This window comes from Ciconia boyciana, chromosome 6 (genome assembly GCF_034638445.1).
Source record: "Ciconia boyciana chromosome 6, ASM3463844v1, whole genome shotgun sequence".
Lineage (NCBI taxonomy): Eukaryota > Metazoa > Chordata > Aves > Ciconiiformes > Ciconiidae > Ciconia > Ciconia boyciana.
This window is the reverse complement of record NC_132939.1, coordinates 46,615,586-46,638,237: the sequence shown is the minus strand read 5'-3', so window position 1 is coordinate 46,638,237 and position 22,652 is coordinate 46,615,586. Positions and strand designations below refer to the sequence as shown.

The following is a 22,652-nucleotide window of genomic DNA, read 5'->3' as shown; positions in this document are numbered from 1 at the left end:
ATACAAAATCATTAGGTGTTCACAGCTCCCTGGCCTTAATTCTCAGCCTGCACACATTGCTATTTACATTGTATGCCTCTTAAGCTGAAAAAGAAGACTCAAAAAAGGATTTCTTGGGGCTGAGGGGGAGAGAGAGGCATAGATACTTTACACTGGCGCAGCCACAGGATGGTGAACACTTGGTCAACAGACTTGGAGCCACTAAAGAACATCCTAGAAGATGACCTGTTTTAAACATCAGCTGCCTCCAGAAATGATGAGTAACTACACTTAGGTCCATGGATCATGTGCAGTAACTTTGGTGGATCCAAGGGGTACTGAAACTCTCCTGCAACAGTGACATTGCTCCATAAACATCACGAACGTGGGCCAACAAGAGATGTCAGAGTTGCCACATGGGTAGGGACCAACTGTCAGGTATCTCCAGTCCCTCAGCCACCATTGCAGGGAGTCCAGCACAAAACGTACCACATGCATTGCCCACCAACCCACCAGCCTCTGGAGCAGGATGGTGGAGGAATGTCTTACAAGATGGCTTAAAATGATGCTCCTGCTGGTAGTACTTTCCAGGAAAGGAGCAACAAAGTTGCTTTCAGACGAGGAGCTGAAAGCAGGCTCTGGGCACAGCCGGTGGGTCCTGGGGGTCAGTGCCACGGGGAGGGGAGGGCAGGTGTCCGTGCACCCCGCGGCGGGCAGGTGGCGAGGCCTCTCCCTCACGCTGCTGGGGCGGGCCTGACCCCAGGGGCTGCAGGAGCACTGGTGCTCAGCCGCTGCCGCGGGGCAGCCTCGGACATCGCCTGAGCCCTGTGCAGCAGGAGTGTCCTTTCCTCTCATGGGAGGGGTGCATTAGCGTAGGTCTTTCTCAGGAGTACGTGAGCTCGAATTGTAAAATGATGGGCATGGACCGCTCCCCCCTCCTCGAGCCTCAGCGTTCAGGAGTAAGAGCTTGCAGGTTTGGTGTACATTTCTATGAAAACATACCTCAGTGCTTAGGAACAGTCAAGAAGAGCTAATTACGTTTTAGGAATGATTAGGAAAGGAACAGAAAACCCCACAGCGTTGTGCCCCTGCATGTGCGAACTACTCAACATCTCAAATGCTCTCTGCTCTGATTCTTCATCTCAAAACCCCACATATTCTGTATGTGAAGGAGAGACCGACTGCAATCACAAGAAAATTCTAGAAGAGTCACAGACATCAGAAGGCACAGACCTGCTGGGGTAATGAGTTAAAGCCTAGCAGTTGGTCATGTATTGAGGATGGCTACTGAGCAGTCATACCAACGCCATCATGTCAACAGTCATGTTGACCTCTGGTGAGGCACTGGAGCCATCTGAACTCTAGTTCAAAGATTTTTTTCCAGGTGGTTATTCTGCTGGGAAGCACACAGAGACTTACCAGATGGTAAACAGCTGCTTCTTTTCCTTTCCACGGAAGGCTGGTCTTCCCAGAGAGGCCCACGTTTACCAGTTCTCCAAGTTTCTTGGTAGTGTAGTCTATATTGGCAGTTGCACATGGCAAAATATATTTCCTGTGGCTCTGCTCATCTGTATATTTTGACATATTATAAATTCTATTTATGTATAAATATTAATATATACAAGGCTTTCATTCCTTCTTAAGAGTTGTTGAAATATTTTTCTTTTTTTAAAATATTGGTTTAAAAAAAGCAGTTTAGTATCTGAGCCATTTAAAATCTGTTATGGTTTCCACCCTTCTAGCATATTTTTTCCCATGGAGATATTTAATACAATTCTTATTACCCATAACTTTTTGAGCAACATGAGCTGTAGTTTCTTATGAATTTAATTCTTTGCCTCTTGCAAAGGTCCCTGTGTCAGAACTGCTAAGTCTAGTAGGGGTCGTCTGCAGGGCACTTCCTTTAGTCTTTCTTTGTCCATCTGCTCTCCCTCAAAAGGGGATAATAAAAGTAATGAGTTCTCTTAGTTTCCCCATTCTCGCTTTTTGTCTCCATCTCTAAATAAGTTCAGCATCGTCAGCATGCAGAGTGTGACAGATTTGGTAACCAGCTCCAAAGGACCAATCTCTTCTGCCCCTAACCAAAAGACCAGTCTGTATAGGGACCTGCTGTGTAGTGGAACATCAACTTTATTTCTACATTCAATAACTTAGACTATTAGAGCTCCCCAGTGTTGGGCCTCCCCAAGCCTAGGGCTACTCTGAGCTTTCTTCCAGTATTTCCCTACAATCTTTCACTGTCTGACGCTTCCTTGCTTCATTTTTATGGCTCTTTGTTATTTTCCTCCTCGATTTCCCCTTCCACAGGCTTCTGTGCTGGCTTCTGCTCTCTTAAGTGACTGGTTGAAAAGAAAGAGATGAGCCAGTATTAATTTAGTAAAGTGAACCTTCGCTGTCAGGTATCTTAAAGCTGCTGAGATGACCTTGAGGAAACAGCCTGAGGTGGGATCAGTAAGGACAGCAAAGGTCACAACTCTTCTGACTGTTGTCTACAAGGTGACATACTACCACACATGCTACAGTGCTAAAATGCATTAAGCAGCTAGATAAGGAGTAGATATTAGTATTTATTTTCCCCCACATATCAACTCAGCAGCATTAATGGCACCAAATGAAGTCCTTGCTGACCATTGGGTTTTAATGGTTCCTAATTTGCTTACTACTTAACCGCAGTTCTGTAATTTGTGCCTAAAGTACTTGGGAACGCCATGTAACCTCTGATTCAAGATTAACCAGGCTAAGGCCTGTCTAGTGTCTGAGCATGGATGCTTTTAGTATGGCACCGATGTATGTGAAGGAATAAAGACCAGATCTAATAAAGTAATTTGATTCTCTTTGAAAACATTAGGAAGCTAAGAGGTGAAGAGATTTGCCTTAAAACCAGACTATAGCATATATTTAAACCCATCAATATGTGCTGAGGGATGGGAATATTTGGGCATGATTAATAGGGCTTTCAGCTGATGAGTCACATGTCAGAACTGATGGGAAATCTAAGGGGAATTTTGGGTCCAATGACAAGCGGTTTAGCCTGCAGCGACTGACAACCTCCAAGGAGTTTGCTGCTGACTGCTCAGGCTCTCAGAACTTGGACATGATTGCTACAGGCACTAAGGAAGAGGCACTTTCAAGAGAATGAAAAGTTTTGTAGTTTGAAGGTGGGTTTCTAGGGAAAACTAGGTCTCCTAAGAAGAAGGATCAGAGAGAAGGAAAAAAACCGAGAAACCCTGAGGATGGAGGAACAGGTCTGAAGGCACAGATACACTTTCTTTGCAAATTTTACTCTGGCTTCAGGGGGAGGACAGTGTTGAGCTGATGCTTCTCATGCAGGCTTACAAGCATGAATGAAAATGCTGTTCAGCTCCCTGCATTCTCACAGCAATTTTATCAAACAGAAAAATAAGACTGACTTCTAGTTTGACTCAACAGGGCTTCTAAGCATGCAAGGTGCTATTTCATCTACCTTTTACTTATGTAAGTAATGGACTGGCCAAAAACATATGTCCCTTCACCTTCTAAAGTGAATAAGGATATGTTTATTTGGTGTTAAGCCAAATTAAAAAAAGAAAGACAAGTCAGGACAGTAAGTGGAGTCACTCACTCACCTATAGTCCACAACCCCTGTCCGATTCCGGTCTAACTTGCGCACTAGTTCCCCAATTTGGACTCGATCCAGTGGGATGCTTGATTGCTAAGAGGGTAAGATAAATGTTAGAAAATCTGGATATTTTCAAGCAGAAAAATCCTCTGTATCATACTGGGACCCATCATCTTTTAACAGGTGAGCAGATGGCCTGGTGCATGGAAGAAGGGACGGAAAAAATCCACAGAGTGGTGCTGGGGAGGCAATTTCACTCTTTTAGGATTAAAATAACAATTTTTTGCATTTTTTTGTAAAATAGCATCATGGCTGGCTGACCATTGCTACTGGTCCCAAGCACCATGGTGGTTTTGGCAGGAAAAGAACTGTCTACTCAGTGTGTAGAGGCAAGGTTTTAAATGCCTCCTTTTCGCTTTCCCATAGCAGTAAGACATAATTATCTATCAAGAGCCTGTATATCCTATACAAACAGTTGACCTCTGTGATTTTACAAGGCTCCTGTGATACTCTAAAGTTGATCCATTATCACTGATGCCATCTGCAGTATTTATTGGATGTCATAGCATTTCTGTTGGGTCTCAATTGTTCAGGGTTCAACTTTTGCAGTTGGTGAATTTAGCCTTTTAGTCTGAACAATGTCACCAGCAAGGCTGGCTGGTGGCTGTGCTGCAGCAGAGGGGTTTCCCCAGAGCAGTACCCTGCCACAAGAGCATCCTGGCCGTGCTTTCAGAGGCACACCTGCATCATGGCTCTCCGGAAGGCTGCCACAGGGATCTTCATGTTTCCATCCTTGTCAATATTCCTAAAAAAGTCCCAAAGTCGTAGATTGTGCTCTTTCAAGTAGTTCTAAGAAAAGAAGAGATAAAACATGGGCATAACCATGAAACAGCCACCGATACCTGCCCCCAGCTCTCCCCTTATTCTTTCATCTGTCATCCTGCCTTTACTCAGCTTATCACTGAGATATATGAGTCCATAACTCCTTGTGCAGCCACCCTATTGTTACAACAAAATCCTTTTGTTTGGGTTAATCCCATTCTTCTCAGTTATACCTCCTTCTCCCCCTACCTTGAAATGAGACTCAGTAGTAAACCTGTTTCTTCTGATAATTGCATATGGTTATTTGGTTCTCATCCCAGCAGCCACTGCTTGGCTAGGCTGTCTAATCCAGAGACAGTCCTGTCCCCCAGATCTCTGATTGCTTTAGTTGCTCATCTCTGAATTCCTGTCTGTTTGAATGAGAACACATCTGAGTACTATAACTGCTGTTAAAAACTGCAAAGCATGCTAGTGTGAGCGTCACTAGCTGTGAAGCACAGCAGCACTGTTTGATGTGAGCTAACAGCCCAAGATTTTGCTTAAGTTCATCTGAATCCACATCTACAGCAAAATCTCACCCAATTAGCTAAAAATCTGCACAGCAGCTAAGAAACACAGTGAAGTTGGTAGTGCAAAAGTGTTATTTAACTCAGCAATGCTCAGGTGCTTGCATTGCCTTCCAGCAAGGAGGACAGCACCATCTGCTGCTATCCATAGAAATTACAGACCTTGAAAACCTAAGTAATTTCTATTTAGGACAGTATTTGCTTGTAATAACATATCCTACTTTTATGAAGCACACTAATTTTGACGCTAAAGCACAACTGTTAGTGAAGGGTTCTGTGAAAGTCAGCTATTGCGATGGGCTTGTGATGAGGATGGACACTCATTTGGATCAGACCTGAAATAAATCAGTTTGTTTTACACAGAGAGCAAGCATCTATTAATATTCTTTTTTTCCCCAGTGCTCTCAGATCCCAAGGCATTAGCTTCTCCTGAAGATCAAAGGATTTGCTTAGTCAGTCTGTGTGGACTGAGATATGTGAACATTGTGACAGTCTTTGTGAATATAATTTTCTGAAGGACTTTGGCTGAATTTCCCACTTGGAAGAAAGCTTACCCCTTCCAACCTCCATCCCTCCAAGTGCTTGGAGCATGTGTACTGTGTACAGTGGAGCTATGGACCCAAATTCAGTAGCTCACCTGAATCACTTTCATGGGATTTGGATGCTGCTTGGGGATCCTGGCGATACAGCCTTCAACCTCACCATAGATGACGTGTAGTTCAGGACGTGTTTGACACACCAAATCCAGCAACTTGATGAAAGTTTCATTCACCAACACATTCTGGTACATAGGAGGAAAGAGAGTGCAGTCAGCGTGGACACCAAAAGAACAACAAAGACTTGTTTGTATTAACAAATGCATCTAAAGTCAACATTAACCATTCTCTCCTAAGGGTGGTGCCTTCTCCCATCTCTGCTCTTCCCTTTCAGGAATCCCACGGAGGCCTGACCCTGAACAAATGTTCATCTTCTTTCTCTCTTCCTATGCCTGAGACAGAAAAGGATCTACTAATTAATGTAGAAATTAACTCAATGCAAGCTAGACATTCATCAGGTAAATGTCTACACTGAGGACCTCTTATGTTAGGTTATTCAAGTGATTCATGTTCATCCCTGAGCTAGTTCTACATGGGTCTCCTCTCCATTTGGTTAAGATGCAGACTGCAAATTGAACTGTTAATGGCCAAAATGTGCCACAGAGTTCTGCAAAAATTAAAAAAAACCCCCAGCCAACACATCCAAGGCCTAATAGGATTAGTATCTCCAGCAATGTAGCTTTATAGCCCAGACAAGAAAGATACATCTATCTGGCAAGGGTCCGGGTGTCTCCAGATGAAAAGAACTTTTGGTAAAGCTCTGTTTCATTGTGTAGCCCTAACAGGAAGCTCCAGTCAGCAGTACAAGACCTGATGTTTGTTTTTCCCTAAGGATTTCAAACAGGTTAGTGACAGCTCAGTGTTTCAGAGCTCATACTGTGAGTTTTCTGGTTTAGTACTTATAGAACGGGCAGCAGCACAGTGTCCTGATTTAGGGTTTTGTGATACTAGAAAGTAAACTATCAATGCAAATATTGATGTCACTGTAATTTATTCTTCTAAATTTAAGTTATGACAAATTTGCCTTTGCCTTGACTGATCTTTTGAAACCATGATTATGATTTTGTTCATACCCATGATGGCAGAGGAATTGTTCCTGTATTATGTTAGCTATGTATTTAATTGTTGGAAATTTCAAGGCAGTTCAGGAAATTCATTAAAGCTTCTGTTTTCTGTCATTGCGGGAGGTTTCCAAGGCATCAAGCACCATATTTTTTCCCAAAGTGTATTTACAAAGTCTCCCAATGCATTCTTAATAGCTTCTTTTTTAGAAGCTTAAGATCTGCTGTTCTTAAGATCCATCTAGAAGCTTATGATCTACTGTGCAGTAAGCTCTCAACTGTTACTACTCGAAGACAGTCTTGAACAAGTCTGGGTCTGGCTGGGTTTACTAGCTTTCATTCAGCAGCAATGGTTTTATGGACGCAGAGTGACTCTCTGAAGAAGCCATTCAGACATCCCTGCACTATGCACACTAGCAGAGTGTCCTAGTCCTGGGAACACAGCACAGGACAGCCCGAGCTGGCTCTGCTGGCTGCCAGCTCTCTCCAAGGCTTGCCAGCCTGGGCTTGACCCTGTGAGAAAGCCAGTGGACTGCCAGTGCGGCCTCAGAAGCAGCATAGCCAAAGCACCGTGTCTGGCCTAACAAACCGTGCTAGAGTCGGGCGGCACCTGGAGGGAGCCAGCTTGTGCATTTCTGCATCTTTGACACAGTCAGTTCACAGTCCAGAAAAACAACACATGGACAGCTTAAAAGGATGGTATTTTCTTTTGTACTGTGATGGTGAAGATGGGCATGTGCTGGCTATTTTGATTCATGATTTCTATTAAATGTTTGATAGTATCTGCAAGTTGAAACCCTATAAAGAGTAGGTTATGAAAAGAATGTGGGGAACAGCCATGCTTAGAAATGTTGTCAGAAGCAATAAACTGTTGTTAAAAATATGCCTTTTATTACTTCACCTTTGCTAGTGCTGTCAAACTCATGCAAAGGTTTCTAGATATGATCCTTATTCAAAATTCCTCTTACAGACACACTAATTATTCATTCTTTAAAACATTTATCACTGGGAAAAGGGGCAGAAGAGGCTTTTGTTTATGTCTTCCCTTAAGTTTCCTATAAAAAAATAAAAACTTTACTAATTTCTTAAAGGTTTAAGACAGCATAAGATCTTTGGAGCTGTATATTTGCAAATACTCTGAATTGAAATGCAAGACTCCCTACATCACAAGTGGAATGAAGTCTGTCAGACAGATTAGATGTTCGCCTACAAGCATTTGATTGGGATACTGAAATGTCATTGTAAATTTATGCCATTGACCATTTATCTTGTGAAATGCCAGGTAATTTTGACTTTTTGAAGGGCAAGGTGAAGAGAGCATCTGTTAACCCTAAAAAGCAGAAATGCATAGTGAGATTTAGGTTGGATTGAAGATTCTTAATGTTAATTAACTCCTTGCCTCAAAATTTCCGAGTGCCTCCTTTTAAATAAATGCATTTCAATAATTCCTTTCATTTTTCAGAATTTAGCTAAAATACATTAATCTTTCCAAGTGTATGAATTGTTTAGGTTATTAGTAATAAAACTAGCAGAACCACGTATACTGTAATGAAGTCCTTTACCCCCACACAGCCCGTTTTAGTTTTCCTTTGCAGAATGAGGCCTGACTCCTTGCAGACTTGGCAAATAATTCTCTTTGATCTTAATTTATGCAGGGAAAATTGTCTGCCCTAGAGGAACGCCTGTTCTTTGGATGATCTCTGTTGAAAGCCCTCGATACTCTCAGGAAAGACCATAGACGAATATTATTTATTCTGCTTTGTTTTAGTATCTTTCTTTAATACAGTAACCACAGGACAAAGAAACACATGCAGATGTAACTTAAATACAACCCATTATGTGAGTCTCCAAAACTGCCCATGAACTTTTTTTTTAGCTTGTTTCAAGTGTGAACATATTATTTATGTTCCAAGTCCCAAACCTAATCTTTGTGAAGATGCTCTTTCTTTTAATCATGGTGCTCCCAAAGGTGGATGGAGGGCCCTGAGGCCCCTGACACCTTCTGGAACTGCTCCATGAAGCACCAATGCATGGATGGGAGGGCCAGGACTGGACTTATGCGTGCCCAGATCTCTCCCCAGCGTTGGCCTGCAACGCAACCCCTGCTCCCACTCAGGAGCTCAGAAGCATTTCTGGGTCTCCCATTTTAGAAGTAGCACATGAGGTTACAACAATACGTGTTGTGCTCCCGACTTGCCAGAGAGTAGCATATTAAGATTTGGCCTCTCTGATTTTTTTTTCCTTCCACACCAGCCTTTTAATTATTTTTTTTTTTTAAATAAAACTGCTTTGCTTTCAATGCCTTGAAGCATCCATCTTCTACTCCTCATACATACTGACAGGATATCAAAGCACTTCACAGTATCTAGCATCTTAGGCTACCCTGAAGGGACACAGCTCAGGGGATGAAGAGAATTCATCCTCCAGTGGGAATTCACTCCTTGTTCTTGTTCTGCTATTGCAAAATGGAGGGGAGTGAAATGTGCTGATACTACAGGCACCTCTCTCCAGAGCTAGACCACAGCCCTGTAATTTCCACATGGCTTCTAGAAGGGCTGTCACATAATAAAAAGGGCCTCTTTTTATTAATGGCTGTGCATAAATAAAACAAACAGCAAGTCTCAAAACAGTTTTGGAAGGGGGCAGCTCTGTGATCCACCCAGTTCCTAAAAGTGTATAGTGTGTGGTCCTGGAGGCTTTCCAGTACATAAACTCTTACTGAGATGTTGATCTCCTCCATCATGGATTTGGGGTTCTTTCTGACAGATGTGACTAGTGCAGTGGCACCTTCCATGGTCAGGGGATTATTGGCGATCTGTGGAAGAAGAGACATAGATCCAGACATGGTGAGAATGAGGATTTAATGCCTGGCAGAAAGCATGCTGTAACCTCAAGGATGACCCTTTCTTCCCATTCTTCAGCAGGGCCGTAGAATAACTGTGGTCCCTTTCGATGGGTTTGTCTGTTATCTCACCATCTCTTGTCTCTGTCGCACAAAACTCTGCAATGCAACATCCCAGTAGAGTTGCCTTCTGAGCTTCTCTCTGTCTCCTTGTGTGAAATTCCACATATCAGGTCCCTTACATCTGTCACGCAGGAGTATGTGATGCGGAACATGTTCGCTCATGTGATGGGGAGAGGCTGAGGCAATGGGCTGCATTTGAATGTGTGCTTGCTAGTAGGGTCCCTCTGGATGGGGGTATGCCCCTTGGGACATTTCCCATACCCTTGGCTCCTCTTGGCAGCACAGCAGATCAGAGCTCAGGCTGATCGGCTGCCTCCGGCCTACGAGGTCTAGCTATCTGGCGTTATGGGGTTGGCATTGCCATGTGCATCTCTTAGTGTGTGAACATCACCTCTCCCCCATCTTGGACTTCATGTGCAGTCCCCACTCCTGTTATTTGAAAGAAAACTTTCTTGGTTAACGTTAGCCAGCAGAAGACATGTCCTCCATTAAGTCCTTTGTGTTATCAGCTCTTAAGACAATCTGTGCAGCTACATAGAGAGAAGAATGCCTTTGTGTGAGTTAGTGACCTTACCTCAAGCGAGGTTAAGAGCAAGGCAAACAGACACATTTATTTACAAAATCTAAAACAGCAGTCCCAAAGACTGGTGTGGTTGCAGTGATTTACAGAGATAGGCATGTCCAAAGACAGGCCTGCATGAACAGCTTTAAAGATGCCCCTTAACCACCATACTGCCGTTTGCAGGCTCTCAGGATGGTTATGTTAGATCTAGCTGAGAATGCAGCTCATAAGCAAGCTGACTTTTCTGAGCTGAAGTCCTAGAGAATGATATTGGATTGAGAAGACATGTTAGCTCTCGACCCTAACTTCTGAAGCCAGCTTGGCTGGTCATTCTGTTTTGCCCTTTCCGGGATTATTGATCCCTAGCTTACTAGAAGGCAGTTCTGGCTTTCTTTTTCCAGGACTTGATAATACACCTCTCCTTTAGGTAGTGCTGTGGCATTGCCCTGACGTGGCAATGACAGTTTATCCTGTGTTTGAATAAATTTTTAGCAAATCATTAACACACTGAGAAAGGCACACTCTTGCCCACCTGCAAACTTCAGTGTGAACCTTTGCCTCAGGTTGAAATGCATATTACATGTACATATGTACCTTCACAACTACATTTTATGTGTATATGCAGACCTGTTGAATGCCTAGGTTCTCACTTGACTGAGACTAGACACGACAGGAATCAACCATTTTGGAGTGATAAGGGGTGTGGGGTTATGTCAAGCCAGACCCTGGAGGATTTTTTGAGGGAACAGTGCAATTTAGTTGCCCTGGAAGAAATTCACGTGATAGAATTTCCTCTCACTCTGCCTACCTTCAACCCAGAGTAATACTCATTTCCTCCAGTTCTAGCTCAGACAGCTCACCTCTGTCTTCTGTCCCTCCTGACTCAGATCTTTCTACTCCCTCTGTTTATTCCTCCAGCTGTGCCTGGGCTTTATTTTACCTTCAGGATTTTGAGTTTTCCATTGACTTCAAGGCCCCTGCAGAGCTTCTTGGCTCCCTCGTTGTTGATCTGGTTGTTGCTGATGTCCAGGTGAACCAGCACATTGTTGACTTTGAGAGCTTCTCCTAGGACCAGTGCTCCCTCGTTGCCAATGCCATTCCAAGAAAGGTTGAGTATTTTCAGTGCACCATTGCCCTCCAGGGAGAGAAGACGGATGTTAGCTACTGCATGCCATCTTTTGTACCACTCTACCCTTTCTTGCCTGGCTGAGACAGGAGCATCCCTCAAGTCACACCCAGGCAGTCCCAATGAATCCAACATCACTGCAATGTCACCAGGGTCTCTCCATCCACGTAGGTCACCGGATCTACTCACTGCTTTAGTCTTTCTCCTGGCGCTGACTGCCACTGTCAGTAGGATGAGCCTTGCTAGAGCTACTGAATCCTGCTCAGACCTCAGGGATTTGAGTTCCCAATCAGCGTTTCAACCAGCTCCTTCTAATAATCACTGTGAAGGGTACCACAAAAGAGGGGCATTCCTACCCTGAGACCTGTGCCCAGTGCTGCTGTCCCCTTCCTCCTCAGGTGGTTCCAGCTCAGGTCCAGAATCTCCAGTGTTGTGTTGCTGGCTAGGAGAGAGAAACTGAGAAGTTAGCTCATTAAGAGTGGTCTGGACATAGCTGTTGACCCACACTTAGGGACTAAGAGAAAGTTTGCTGGGGTTTCAGCAACAGCCTCCATTGCTTGCAGTCGGAGGAACCTGTACCTACAGTCTTTGCTGTCCACTGCACCCAAAGAACAGAGAATGGGTTGTTGATCACAAGCAGAAAGGGAACACAGTTTTTTTTCTGGCTTAATCAAAGAGTAAGTTGTGAAGGAGGAAGATAGAGAGAGGGAGGATTTCTTATATTAATAGACACTGGCTGTGTTTCTCACTGTGAAAAATGGCTGGATTCTCCTTGCCACATCCAAAATATCAAGACTCACTCTGCGTATGTTTGATTAGCAGAAGAGAGGAACTCAGCTTCATATGGTAGCTGTGCCCAGCTGTATATGTGCCAGTGCCAATTCACATGCATAGCATACCTCATGGTGTAAGTTCTACTTAGAGCAGGGTATGTGTGAATTCATTTGTGTCTACTGTGACACTGGGAGGGGTAGGACTTGCTGCCAACACTTGCTTCTCATTCTCAGAGAGAATTTCTTATGCAGATTTTCCATGGATGGGAGGTTGGATGGAGGCAGATGGTGAGTTTAGCTGACTTAAAAATATTCCTTTAAGAAACAAAACAGAAACAGATTCAGCAGTAATCTCTGCTGCTCCTGCCTCAAGTGAGCTGGAAGGAGAGAAGAGCTGTAAGACCTTTAAGTTTGGAGACACATTTTTCTTCTCTAGGAAGGTCACAAGTTTTAGTACTGATCTCTGCATTGCCTGCAGGCTTGTCCAAGGCAGGGGTACAGTGCCTTGTCCCTCACTGCAGTTTTAACTGATCCATCTTTTAAAGACATGGACTGTAATTAGGAAGAGGTTCATATCAATGGAAATACTGAACCAGGAGAAGGAAAGTGTTAATTAAACTGAAGGCACTGTGTTCCTGAAATGCTCAAGGAACACTGGATGCTCACAGCACAGGCTTGTGGCTGTTATGGTAGCAGGCGTGTTGGACACACTGAGGGAAGAACAGCCATCAGATATTCATGCAAGTCTTTCCTAGTGCACTAATAGCACCTGAGATTACTGAAGGACTGCAACTGTTTTGTTTGCTTTCCCTCTCCAGGGCTACTAGCACACTCTGGATCTCACTTTGTCTGAACAGATAAATTAGGCAGCTTAATTTTATTTCTTCCTAATCTGTTTCCCTTGCTGCTTGCTGTGCAGTGGCTCAAACCATTAGGGTTTGGGCTACTTAAGAAAAATTGAAATCACTCCTGAACTTCGTAATCAAAAGCTTAAAACAAACAACAGTTCTGATCCTATTAGATTTTAGTAAAAAGCAATTTTCTGCCTTACACTCCCTGAGGGACTTCTCTTTCAGCTCTCTTCTGTCTGACACAGGCTGCTCTGTTACTGTGATTTCTCATCCTGCATTTGTGTTCTGATACATTAGTCACAGTTGCTAGAGTCACCTGCGGTGATGAGGGTGAGCCTGTGGACCAGGCAAGAAGCTCTAAATCTGGGTGCCCTGTCTTTTGTACTACCCACCAGGTCATGGTGCATTTTTGCTGGAGAAGGAAATACATGTTCACTGTGCTGACGCCATCAAGTCCCCCAGTGCCTGTACCGCTGGCTTTGTGGGAGTAATAAATTAAGTTACCCAGCATCTGTCCCAGGAGCTGTCCTCCCTTCTCATAGAACTCATTGTGGCTGAGATCCAGCTCCTTCACGTGGTAATTGCCCTGCAGAGAGACAAATGTGCAGAGACAATGAGATCTTCCAGCCAGCTGCAACCAGCTGCCATGCCAAGGCCCCCAAATGAGGATGAAACAGAGGGATATCGGACACACTGAAATCTTCAGTGCATGGGAGATCATCAGCACAGAGATTGTGGCACTGCATGTCCCAAAACAAAGCTTTGTCAGGCATATAACATCACAGTGATTATCTTCCCAAAACAGCAAAAGCAATAGGACTTTGTGCTGTGCAAACTTCCCTCACACAGCTTGTGTCTGGCCTGCAACACATCCTGCAATTCTGTTCCTGCCCCTGTTTCACTCCCACCATTGCACTCTGACCAAGATCCCTTCCTGATATCAGGTCAAGGCCTTGCTTCAGGGCAGCTTCTGGTGGTGCCAAATGATGCAGAGGCTTTGAGACAGGAACTAACCAGAGAAGTCAAGCATCTTCTTTTTACTGGAGAATTGCAAAATGATATGAAGTTGGGTTACTTATGCTTCTTGAAATTTTTTTGTCACCCAGATGTCATTCTGTTGTTATTTTACACAGTCCTGAAAGTTTGTTTCTCAGCCAGACTCACATGGCTGTCCTGAGAAAATGTTAATGCAGTCCATCCTGCTCTGTGTCCTCCCAGCCTCTGTCATTTCTGAAGTAAGCAAGAGGCACTTAGCGGAATTATGCCAGGAAATCATATGGGCATTGCCAAGTGAAATTATGCCAAGTGAGTAGCAGCTTCAAGATGAGGAGACCCTGTTACACAGCCAGGGCTGCAAATGACCTTGGATTTCAGGTAACTCACCATTAATGCCTCAGCAAAGTATGGTGCAGTCTCCTCGCCAAAGTTGTTCCCTGAGGAGGAAAAGTATGTTAACAGTGCGCTGATCTCTCCCTTGGTGCTGTTCAGGGGTCTGCAGGAAGCTCTGCTTTTAGGTGGAACCTCCAGTTAATCATGGCCCATATCAGGCTGTAAGAAGTTAGTCACTATTCCACTTCGCTCCATAGAGTAGAATTATCCCAAGTTGTGGAAGACACTCCAGGAATTATCTAAGTTTCTTGTGAGGGACTGGTTTCCAGAGGTGCTGGAGGTTGAGCAGGCCACATATTTAATCACATCACTATAAATCTAGATTTCCACTGTTACTCTGGGTTCCCATCAGAGACATAGCTGAGAGATTGATTTTGCCCATAGTCTGACTGATATTCTCAGGATGAGAGACTGGAATGAAACACATGTTATTTCACTTCCACTGCCATCACTGTTTGAGTGCATACAGCCCACCTGAGAGCTGAAGAGCATGGAGGTAGGACATGTTATCCAAAAGCAAACTGGCAATGGCTTCAGCTCCTGCTGTGTCTAGGTGGTTATTGGAGATGTTCTGGAAGGAAAGAAGGGAGGATAAGAAGGATGACTCCAAAGAATGAATTAACTTTATTGTCTTCTTAATGCCCAAGTTGTCAAGGGACTAATGCAAGATAAGAAATATGAGAAATGTCAGCCAGACAGTAATTAACATGTGAGTTATAGGTGTGTTTAACCCTGTATCCTTCCTAAGAGGAATAAAGCCCTATAGCCATCAGTTTCACATGTCTTTGTCTTCAGTGAACCAAGAGGCATTTGGCTAAGAATCTTTTCTTCCAGTGTAACACAGATCCCATAGCCTATCAAAATGCATTTTGTATACCCCAGTTTCAGATCGAAGGAACATTCCTACCAGTTCATATCTGAAGTTGTGCGTTATTCCCTTAATCTATTTAGAGAAGTTTCCCCATGTCATATTGGACAATGAAAGTTCCTGACCAAAACATTTTTTCCGTTGGTTAAGCATGAACTAGAAGGACTTAGTTATGGCAATTATTGTCACATCTGCTAATGAAGAGAACAGTTCCAGACTCACCAGACTGACACCATATGCACACTTCTGCTTTTCAGAAGCTTGTACCTTTTAAAAGTAGAGCAGCATAAAATATAATGACTTTCAGAATGTGAATATTTTTGCATGGGAACAACGGTTATTTGATTAAAATCATAATGGAATGAATTGGTTTTCTTTCAGATGATAGAACTTGGTGAGCAATAATTTTGGCTACAAACTATGTCAGATTGGGTACCAGTTCTTGAAGGGAGGAGTTCTCTCGTAGCATCTCTGCTATGCATATGGCTCCTTCTGCCAGAATGCAGTTGTCTTCCAACTCTAGATGAGTGACAGTTGCGTTGGACTGGGAAGACACAAAGGGAAACAAAAAACTGATGAAAAGTTAATGAAGGGGATAGTTTCCACGGTTCAACAGACACTGGACATTTCCTCCAAACCTCAGAAAGCATTGCAGGTCCTGAGCAGGACAGTGATCAGGGGATGTGGCAGAACCATGGCAGTGGGAGTTGGCATATAAAAGAGATGCTTTTCTGGAGAGGTTTTGAGTCGGTAGGATGTTCCATTGCTTTCTCCCAGCCTGAAGACCCAGGTTCAGATCCAAGCTCCAATTCAGGCATCCTGGGCCTGTCCATTGGTGAGTGTAGTACATCCCTATGGAGGACCCAGAGGGGGGGATACCAATCCCTCCAGACCTACCTCTGGCCCTGTAGGGGTTAGGAGCACTGGGGACTTGTGTCCCATGGAAGAGCATCAGTTTGCTCTTCGGGGTAACTCTAGCAAAGGCCAGCAGTTGCCACACAAGACTTTCCTGTTCAGGGGATTAGAAACATTAGGGATGTTCAGAGCTCCTACGGGGAAGATACATGACGTTTTCCCCCACACTGCATACTCAGTGATGGCTTCCAGGCATGAGAGAGGCCTAAAATGCCTATTGTTCTTGAGAACAGTGGCCCCACTCTTACTGGCTACTCACCACCAGAGCAATAGCAATGGCTTTGACACCTCTGGGTCCTAGACCATGGTGGTTCAGGTTTATATAAGGCTTGGTCAAGTTCTGAATAAAGTGTGAGACAGGCACCACCTCCATCAGCCTGCATGCTTCCAAGTACAGCTCTGTGCCTGTAATGCCTGCAAAGGCCTTCTCAGGATCTACCGAGAAAAAGTATATTGATGAGTGGTGCATTCAGTGTCCTCCCCCGTCTTTTAAATAAATTAAGTAACTTAATAAGTAACTTATGTAACACTATGCAACAACAGTAGGGTTTTACTTTTAAAGAGTTACTGTTCCCTGGTTCTCCCCAGACCCTCAAGAGTTAATGTGTTCTCCTTGCTTCTCCATTTGGCATCCAGTGACTTGCTGTAGCTTCTCACCAGTCTGCAATGTGACTAAACCTTTCTCGGTGTAATTGAGAATTCTTGACATCAGGCAAAAACATTTTCGTCTTTTTTTTCCCTTTAAAATCTTAATTGAAGCACGCAGCTGATATTGCCAGCAGAGCTAGGGCAGCTCAGAACATTTTGGCTTACAACCAGCAGAAAGAATCCCAGAATTCTCATCTTGGCCATTGGGTGTTGTTGACACAGCTGCAGTAAGACATATCAGTGCAGCTGGCGGCTGTATTTCCACAAAAACCTGTCATTTGGAATTCCTTCATCAAACCCCATACTTAGAGCTCATATTTCTCCATGTTGTTATATGCATTCAATGGTCTGACCTCAAGACAAATTCCCCTCTCGTCAAAGCCATTTTCCAGTTCAATCTGAGACCTCTAACAAAAAAGCCTTTTTTTCTTGCATTCTTATGGTTTTTTATTTTCCTTCCATTTACAACAAGTTAAAAAGTTCTCATCCTAAATTATGGACAAATGTTACTGTTACAAAAATGAATGCAAGACTTGTTTAGCTAGAGGACTGACTTCACTAGGCAGGAGATAAGAGGCGAGCCACCAGAAAAGTCTAGGACACTTGTGGCAAACCTATGGCACGCAGACCACAATTGCTATGCAGGGTTTCATCAGGAGCGCACAAACAGGGCCTCAGTTCCACCCCTGGCTTCAGCTAGCTGCTCCTGCTGCCCAGGCAGTGGGCTGGTCTGGTAATGTTGGTTATTAAGGACTAGAGGAGAGAAGAAGGAACAAAGGAATAGTCATCATGTATAGAGAGCGGTTGGAGGAAGATGCTTGATGTCAAAGGGAGAGCTCTTAGAAGGAAATTCACCCGCCCTGCCTTTATCAACTACCAGATTAGGTGTGGTTGTCTGGACCCTGGCAGGGTTGTGTCCTTGGTCTCCATTTCAGATATATACCAGTTGGTAGGTACAGCTCTGTAAGGGGAAAGGCTAGTGAGGGCAGATGGTCAGAAAACATTCACCTTCAACCTCTAGGTCAGTGTCAGAGCCTTGTGTGGCCTTCTCTGCTGAGGCAGCCTTCTCTGCTGAGGCATCAGCCAGCGACACAGACTCTGGAGACTCACTGGTATTGGATGTCTCTTCATTCTGGTCTGCCATGAAACCAAACAGATTTCATTTTGTCAATGCAAGCCTAGCACAGATGTGACTCCCTGGATGTGGCAGACCGCCCATCACTCTCACTGAAGCCTATGCCCCTCTTCAACATGCTGCAGATGCACTCCTTCCCCAGCCCTGCTTCGTGCCCACCGCTCCCTGTGCATTGTATGCATGTGGTGCTGGCCGTGGGGTGGGGATGGGCTCACCCTGGTGCTGCAGGTCTGCAGACTGGCCATGACTTGGCAGCCTTTGGAAAGAGCCCTCCCCAAATTCAGCATGCAGCCCATGTGCAGGGGACTCACAGTTCTTGTGCATTAGGTCTTCATTCCTCATGAGCTGCCTCTCTCCCCTTCCTCAATTTCTGAGCCCACCAGGCAACAGCAAATTTCCTCTCTCCATCCCAGTTTCCCACAAACCTACAAGCCAAACCCATGCCAGTTCCTCCTAGCTGTCCTGAACTGACTCACACTTCCCCAGGCATGGGCAGGACACAGTTGGCTGACTCTGCTACCAGCCTGGAAATGCTTTGTAGTACTCTTCAAGCATGGCAGAAGAGAAAGCGTTTGGATGCTATTGTACATTGGGACTGAGTGTAACCAGACCCACTGGAAGTGATACAGCTTCTCTTGCCTACAATTCAGAATTTATTTTAGAGAGAAGGGGAATTTGGAAAATTCCTTTTTAAGAGGAATAAATGCGTACAAAAATAATGAAGAGTAATTTTGCCAAAATAATTTCTGGCTAATAACAAAATACATACTTTTTTCCAACTCTTAATCTTTCTTTTCATTCCTTGTCACTGCTTTTACTACCTTCTTCTCTTACTCCTTATTTCCCTTTAGAGCTCCAGGCTATTGACCTGTAATTTTGTACCCTTCTTGAATGTCACTTAGCATCGATGTGTGACGTGGAGCTAGCAGTTTGGCTGTTCATGCAGACTTGTGTGAGGGAAAGACTGGCCAGCTGGCACCCACAACATTACATTTCAACCAGCCCTGCAGCTGCAGCTCCTTCATTAAGACCATTTCCTTCTGCCAGACTTTATTTGTTAAAATGATGGGTTTACTTGCATTACTTTAGCACAAGAAAGACAAAAGAAAGGGTAAAAATAGGTCTAAATCCCATGTAAAGAGCTCACGAGACAAGTAGAACCACAGATTTGGGACATTATGATAGTACCCACTGATCCCCTTTGCTTAATGGCCATACAATGCCAGACATCCTGATAAAAATAAACTTCCTACTCTGAGGAACAGACTGTCTATGCTATACAAAACCCATCCAGACTGCATTATCTCCTGATAACGTGGCTGTCATGTGCCCAGTACATGGGCCATCCTGCAGTGTGTGGATTGAGCCTTCTGAAATAGATCCAGAATTGGTCCCTGCACCCCTGTGGAGCTGTAGAAGTTGACACTGATACAGAAAATAATACTGTTATTCAAGCAGAAATTTGAAAAGCACTGAATCATGATTATTGGTGTTAAAACCAATATGCAGTGGAATGCAGTGGAAAGTGATGGGTCTGGAGACTCCTTTATCACCCTCTCCTTTCCGCAAGCGTGGGGCTGTAGACACAGCTTTCTGGTCAGCCTGCCTCATGCATGGCTGGTACCAGTCACGAACCAGGAGCTAGGAAGGGAGGTCACTCCTTGGTTTGATGTGTGACTTATGAAGGATGCATCCAGATAACTGCAAATCCCTTCTCTCGTGCTAGGTTAACAATGCCCGCTCTCTGGGTATGTTGCTTTATGCTGTCCCCTCATTTGTGTTGTACAAATATTAGATAAATCACACTATCAATTTATCATTTTGATACACAAAAATGTGTATCATCTTTTGCCTCACATTGCAACAAGGTCCTAGTTCGTGCCGCTAAACTAATGAAGTGTTCTTTCTTAGAATCACTACTAATAGTGATGGGCATAAAGGTCAGATGAAGATTTTAATAAATTGTTCTCCTTCTCTGCCAGGATAAAATCTAATTGATATATACTAAGGAATTTCAGCTGTGAAAGAAAGCTACGAAGGTTGTCCTCACTTCTTTCATTCTCAACATCTGGCATAAGAAATACATCAGAAAAACAGCTCAACTGGGGCAACTCATAAAATGGAACATAGCATTTTGCAGTATGCAAACAAAATGATACTAATGCAAACACTCAAATATAAGCATTTTTTTACAGTCTGTAACAAATCAGTTATTTCAGTGATGTGTCAAACTATATGATTATACTAACTTGGGAGTATTAAGTGTTGAAGGAATCTATGAGGAAACGGTTATGAGACGTGATCTTGTATCTAAGCAAAGTCTAAGCAAAGTATATAGGAACTAATATCCTAAATGTCATTTATGGAAAAATTGAGAAATTAGCTTTATTGTGGTTTGGAAAAAAACTGTGTGCTTTAGCTTGGTCAAGGGTATCAAATCTTTATCTTCTATTTTAAGTCATGCCACTGTGGATATCAAAAGACTTCTAGAGAAATTATAAACAAACATGTTAGATATTTGTGGAAAAAAATAAAATACAGATTTTTTTTTTCTCCTTCCTAATATAAATAATTTAGACCAAGAAAAAAGGAAAACAACCAGACATTTTTACAACCTTTTGCCTCTGGAATAGGGTAGGATATAATTTATACCAATTATACCATTCTCCTTGCTGCTACTCTCAGTCAAATTCAGCCAGCATTTTACCCACAATTATTCAATCCAATATGTAAGGGGAAATGGCAACCAACTGTTAACTGACCAGGTATTTCCTAGTGATAATATTTTTGAAGTTAATACTGTCAAAAACCCATGAGAAATACTAATTTTAATATAATAGTTTGGGCTTGATAGCAGGTAATTAATTATGTCAGATCCCACTTAAGGAGTGAACGTTTCAAGAGTTCATAGCCAAGAACAGAAACCTTGTTTGCAGAAAAGCTATCTAAAAGAAAAGCTATCTACTAATCCCAAATACGCAACAAATTATTTTTGCTGGATCAAAACAACCCCCAGAGCTACCTTTACAGAAAAATAAGGAAGGATATTTAGAAAACTGTCATTTTGAAACAATGGAAAATATTCTGATAAAGGATCTCATCTATTAGAACATACATTAGGGAAAATTATTATGTAACACTTCATAAATTGCATTATACTCTATTTAAATACAGAAAAACAAGAACCAAAGAGAGAAGCTGTCCCACATATCTGACTACCTTACAGTAATTGCATTATGAAGGAAAATAAGAAATTAATTTGTAATGACTAAGTGACAGGCCAAAGGAGGCTTTGAACTTTGAGAGGAACTGTTATGCTAAGCTAGGAAGTCAGGCCAAAATGCTGCGAGCGGACCCAGAGCCTGACTCTGCTGTGTATAAGCACAGCTTGACAGCAGCAGGTTCAGAAAACTCTTCTGCCCCTCACGCCCTGCCTGTCCTTCTGGGCAATGGAGGGCTCAAACAGGATCTGGTCTCACAGGGTGCTGAGCTCCAACATCTCCTGTGCGAATTAGGGGCACCTGGGTGGAGTTGCCTGGAAGCTGGTACTGGCAAGCCCTCTTCTGATGCATTTTACTTTTTCCAAGCTGCTCCTGGATGGCAGCTCCCGTCTCAGGGCACTGGCACCCTGTTTCTCCTCATTGCTGCCTGGCCTGGGGGAAAGGAAGCCTTCCCACCTGGTGATCAGCCTACTGCAACCTCAGTCCCTCTTGAGGGCTGGAGATTTTCCTTTGGCCATTTCTGACTATTTCTGAAGTGAGTTTGCTAGGAACTAAACACCACACCTGTGTCCTTCTCAGACTCGTTCTCCATGTCACAGCCAGTGAGCGGCAGGTTCATTTGCTTTTTCTTTTCCGTAAATGAAGAGTTCACAGCCACCTCATAGACCCTGTAAGTTCCTCACACCTACACACAATAAGCGCAGCTGCTTGGCTACAATTAAAAAATCTCCAGGAGGAATGGTGCCCCTTGTAAGATCTGTGTTCCTGATTTATACTGCCTGTGAACAGGAGAATCCCACTGCAGGGGCTGGCCAGCTGTCACGAGAAAGCCCTGTGGAGCCTGCGGCCGCCCCATCCCCCCCGTCCTGCCACCGCCACCCTTCTGTGACCTCACCTGCACCTTCCGGCTCCAAGGGGTGACATTCAGTGCTGGAAACCCCGTTGCTCTGGGTCCCATCAGCTCCCAGAGAACCGATGAGGTTTTGGCTGTGAGACCCCCCCAGATGCATCAGAGAGTTGTGCCAGGCTGCTGGTAAGAGTTCCGCTCTCCTTTCAGTCCGTATTGCAGCTTGTACAATTTCATGAGAAAGCCAGACTGCAGCAGTTATAGTCTTAAAGGAGATGAGCATTAAAGGAGTGTATTTGCCTTGCTGGTCTTGAACAGATTCAGACTTCTCTACTGCCAAATTCCCCCTCCATTCGGTAATGAAGTGTGGCTTGTAAACATGTCAGCACTTAATGGGGCCTCGAATCAAGTACTCATTCAACCCACCAACTGCTGTTGGTGCCAAAATTGGTTCAGTACTTATTATTTTACATCATTTATACCGAGGACTCTGTAACCTTTCCTAAGGGGATAAACCCAAAACTGTAACAGAAGAGGCTTTCTGATAAAGGTTGAGCAGAACTAATACATACACTTAGAAATCTTTCCATTATGGGTGATGTTCAGTGAACATAATCTCTCGTACCGATTTTGAAGTTTATGTAGCCTACGCAGTGTAGTATGGGCTATACAGAGAGGAAGGAAAAGTCAATTTCCCCAGGAACAGGGTATTTTTAGTGGTTTTATTCCC

At 43.7% G+C, this 22,652-nt stretch overlaps 2 protein-coding genes across 2 annotated transcripts in view; one reads left to right on the top strand and one right to left on the bottom strand.

Annotated features, from left to right (window-relative positions):
* ANGEL1 (angel homolog 1) overlaps positions 1 to 22,652 on the top strand; it is a 59,201-nt gene that overhangs the window by 3,371 nt on the left and 33,178 nt on the right. The gene's annotated exons all lie outside the window — the stretch shown is intronic.
* Positions 2,243 to 21,931, bottom strand: LRRC74A (leucine rich repeat containing 74A). The gene is made up of 15 exons (XM_072865485.1): positions 21,852 to 21,931; positions 21,640 to 21,743; positions 17,728 to 17,856; positions 16,331 to 16,506; positions 15,593 to 15,700; positions 14,763 to 14,859; positions 14,283 to 14,332; positions 13,404 to 13,485; positions 11,632 to 11,717; positions 11,090 to 11,284; positions 9,342 to 9,437; positions 5,603 to 5,746; positions 4,319 to 4,426; positions 3,585 to 3,670; positions 2,243 to 2,318 (listed from the first exon to the last, which is right to left on the bottom strand). Exons 1-15 carry the CDS (start codon positions 21,929 to 21,931, stop codon positions 2,243 to 2,245), a joined length of 1,617 nt encoding a protein of 538 aa, XP_072721586.1.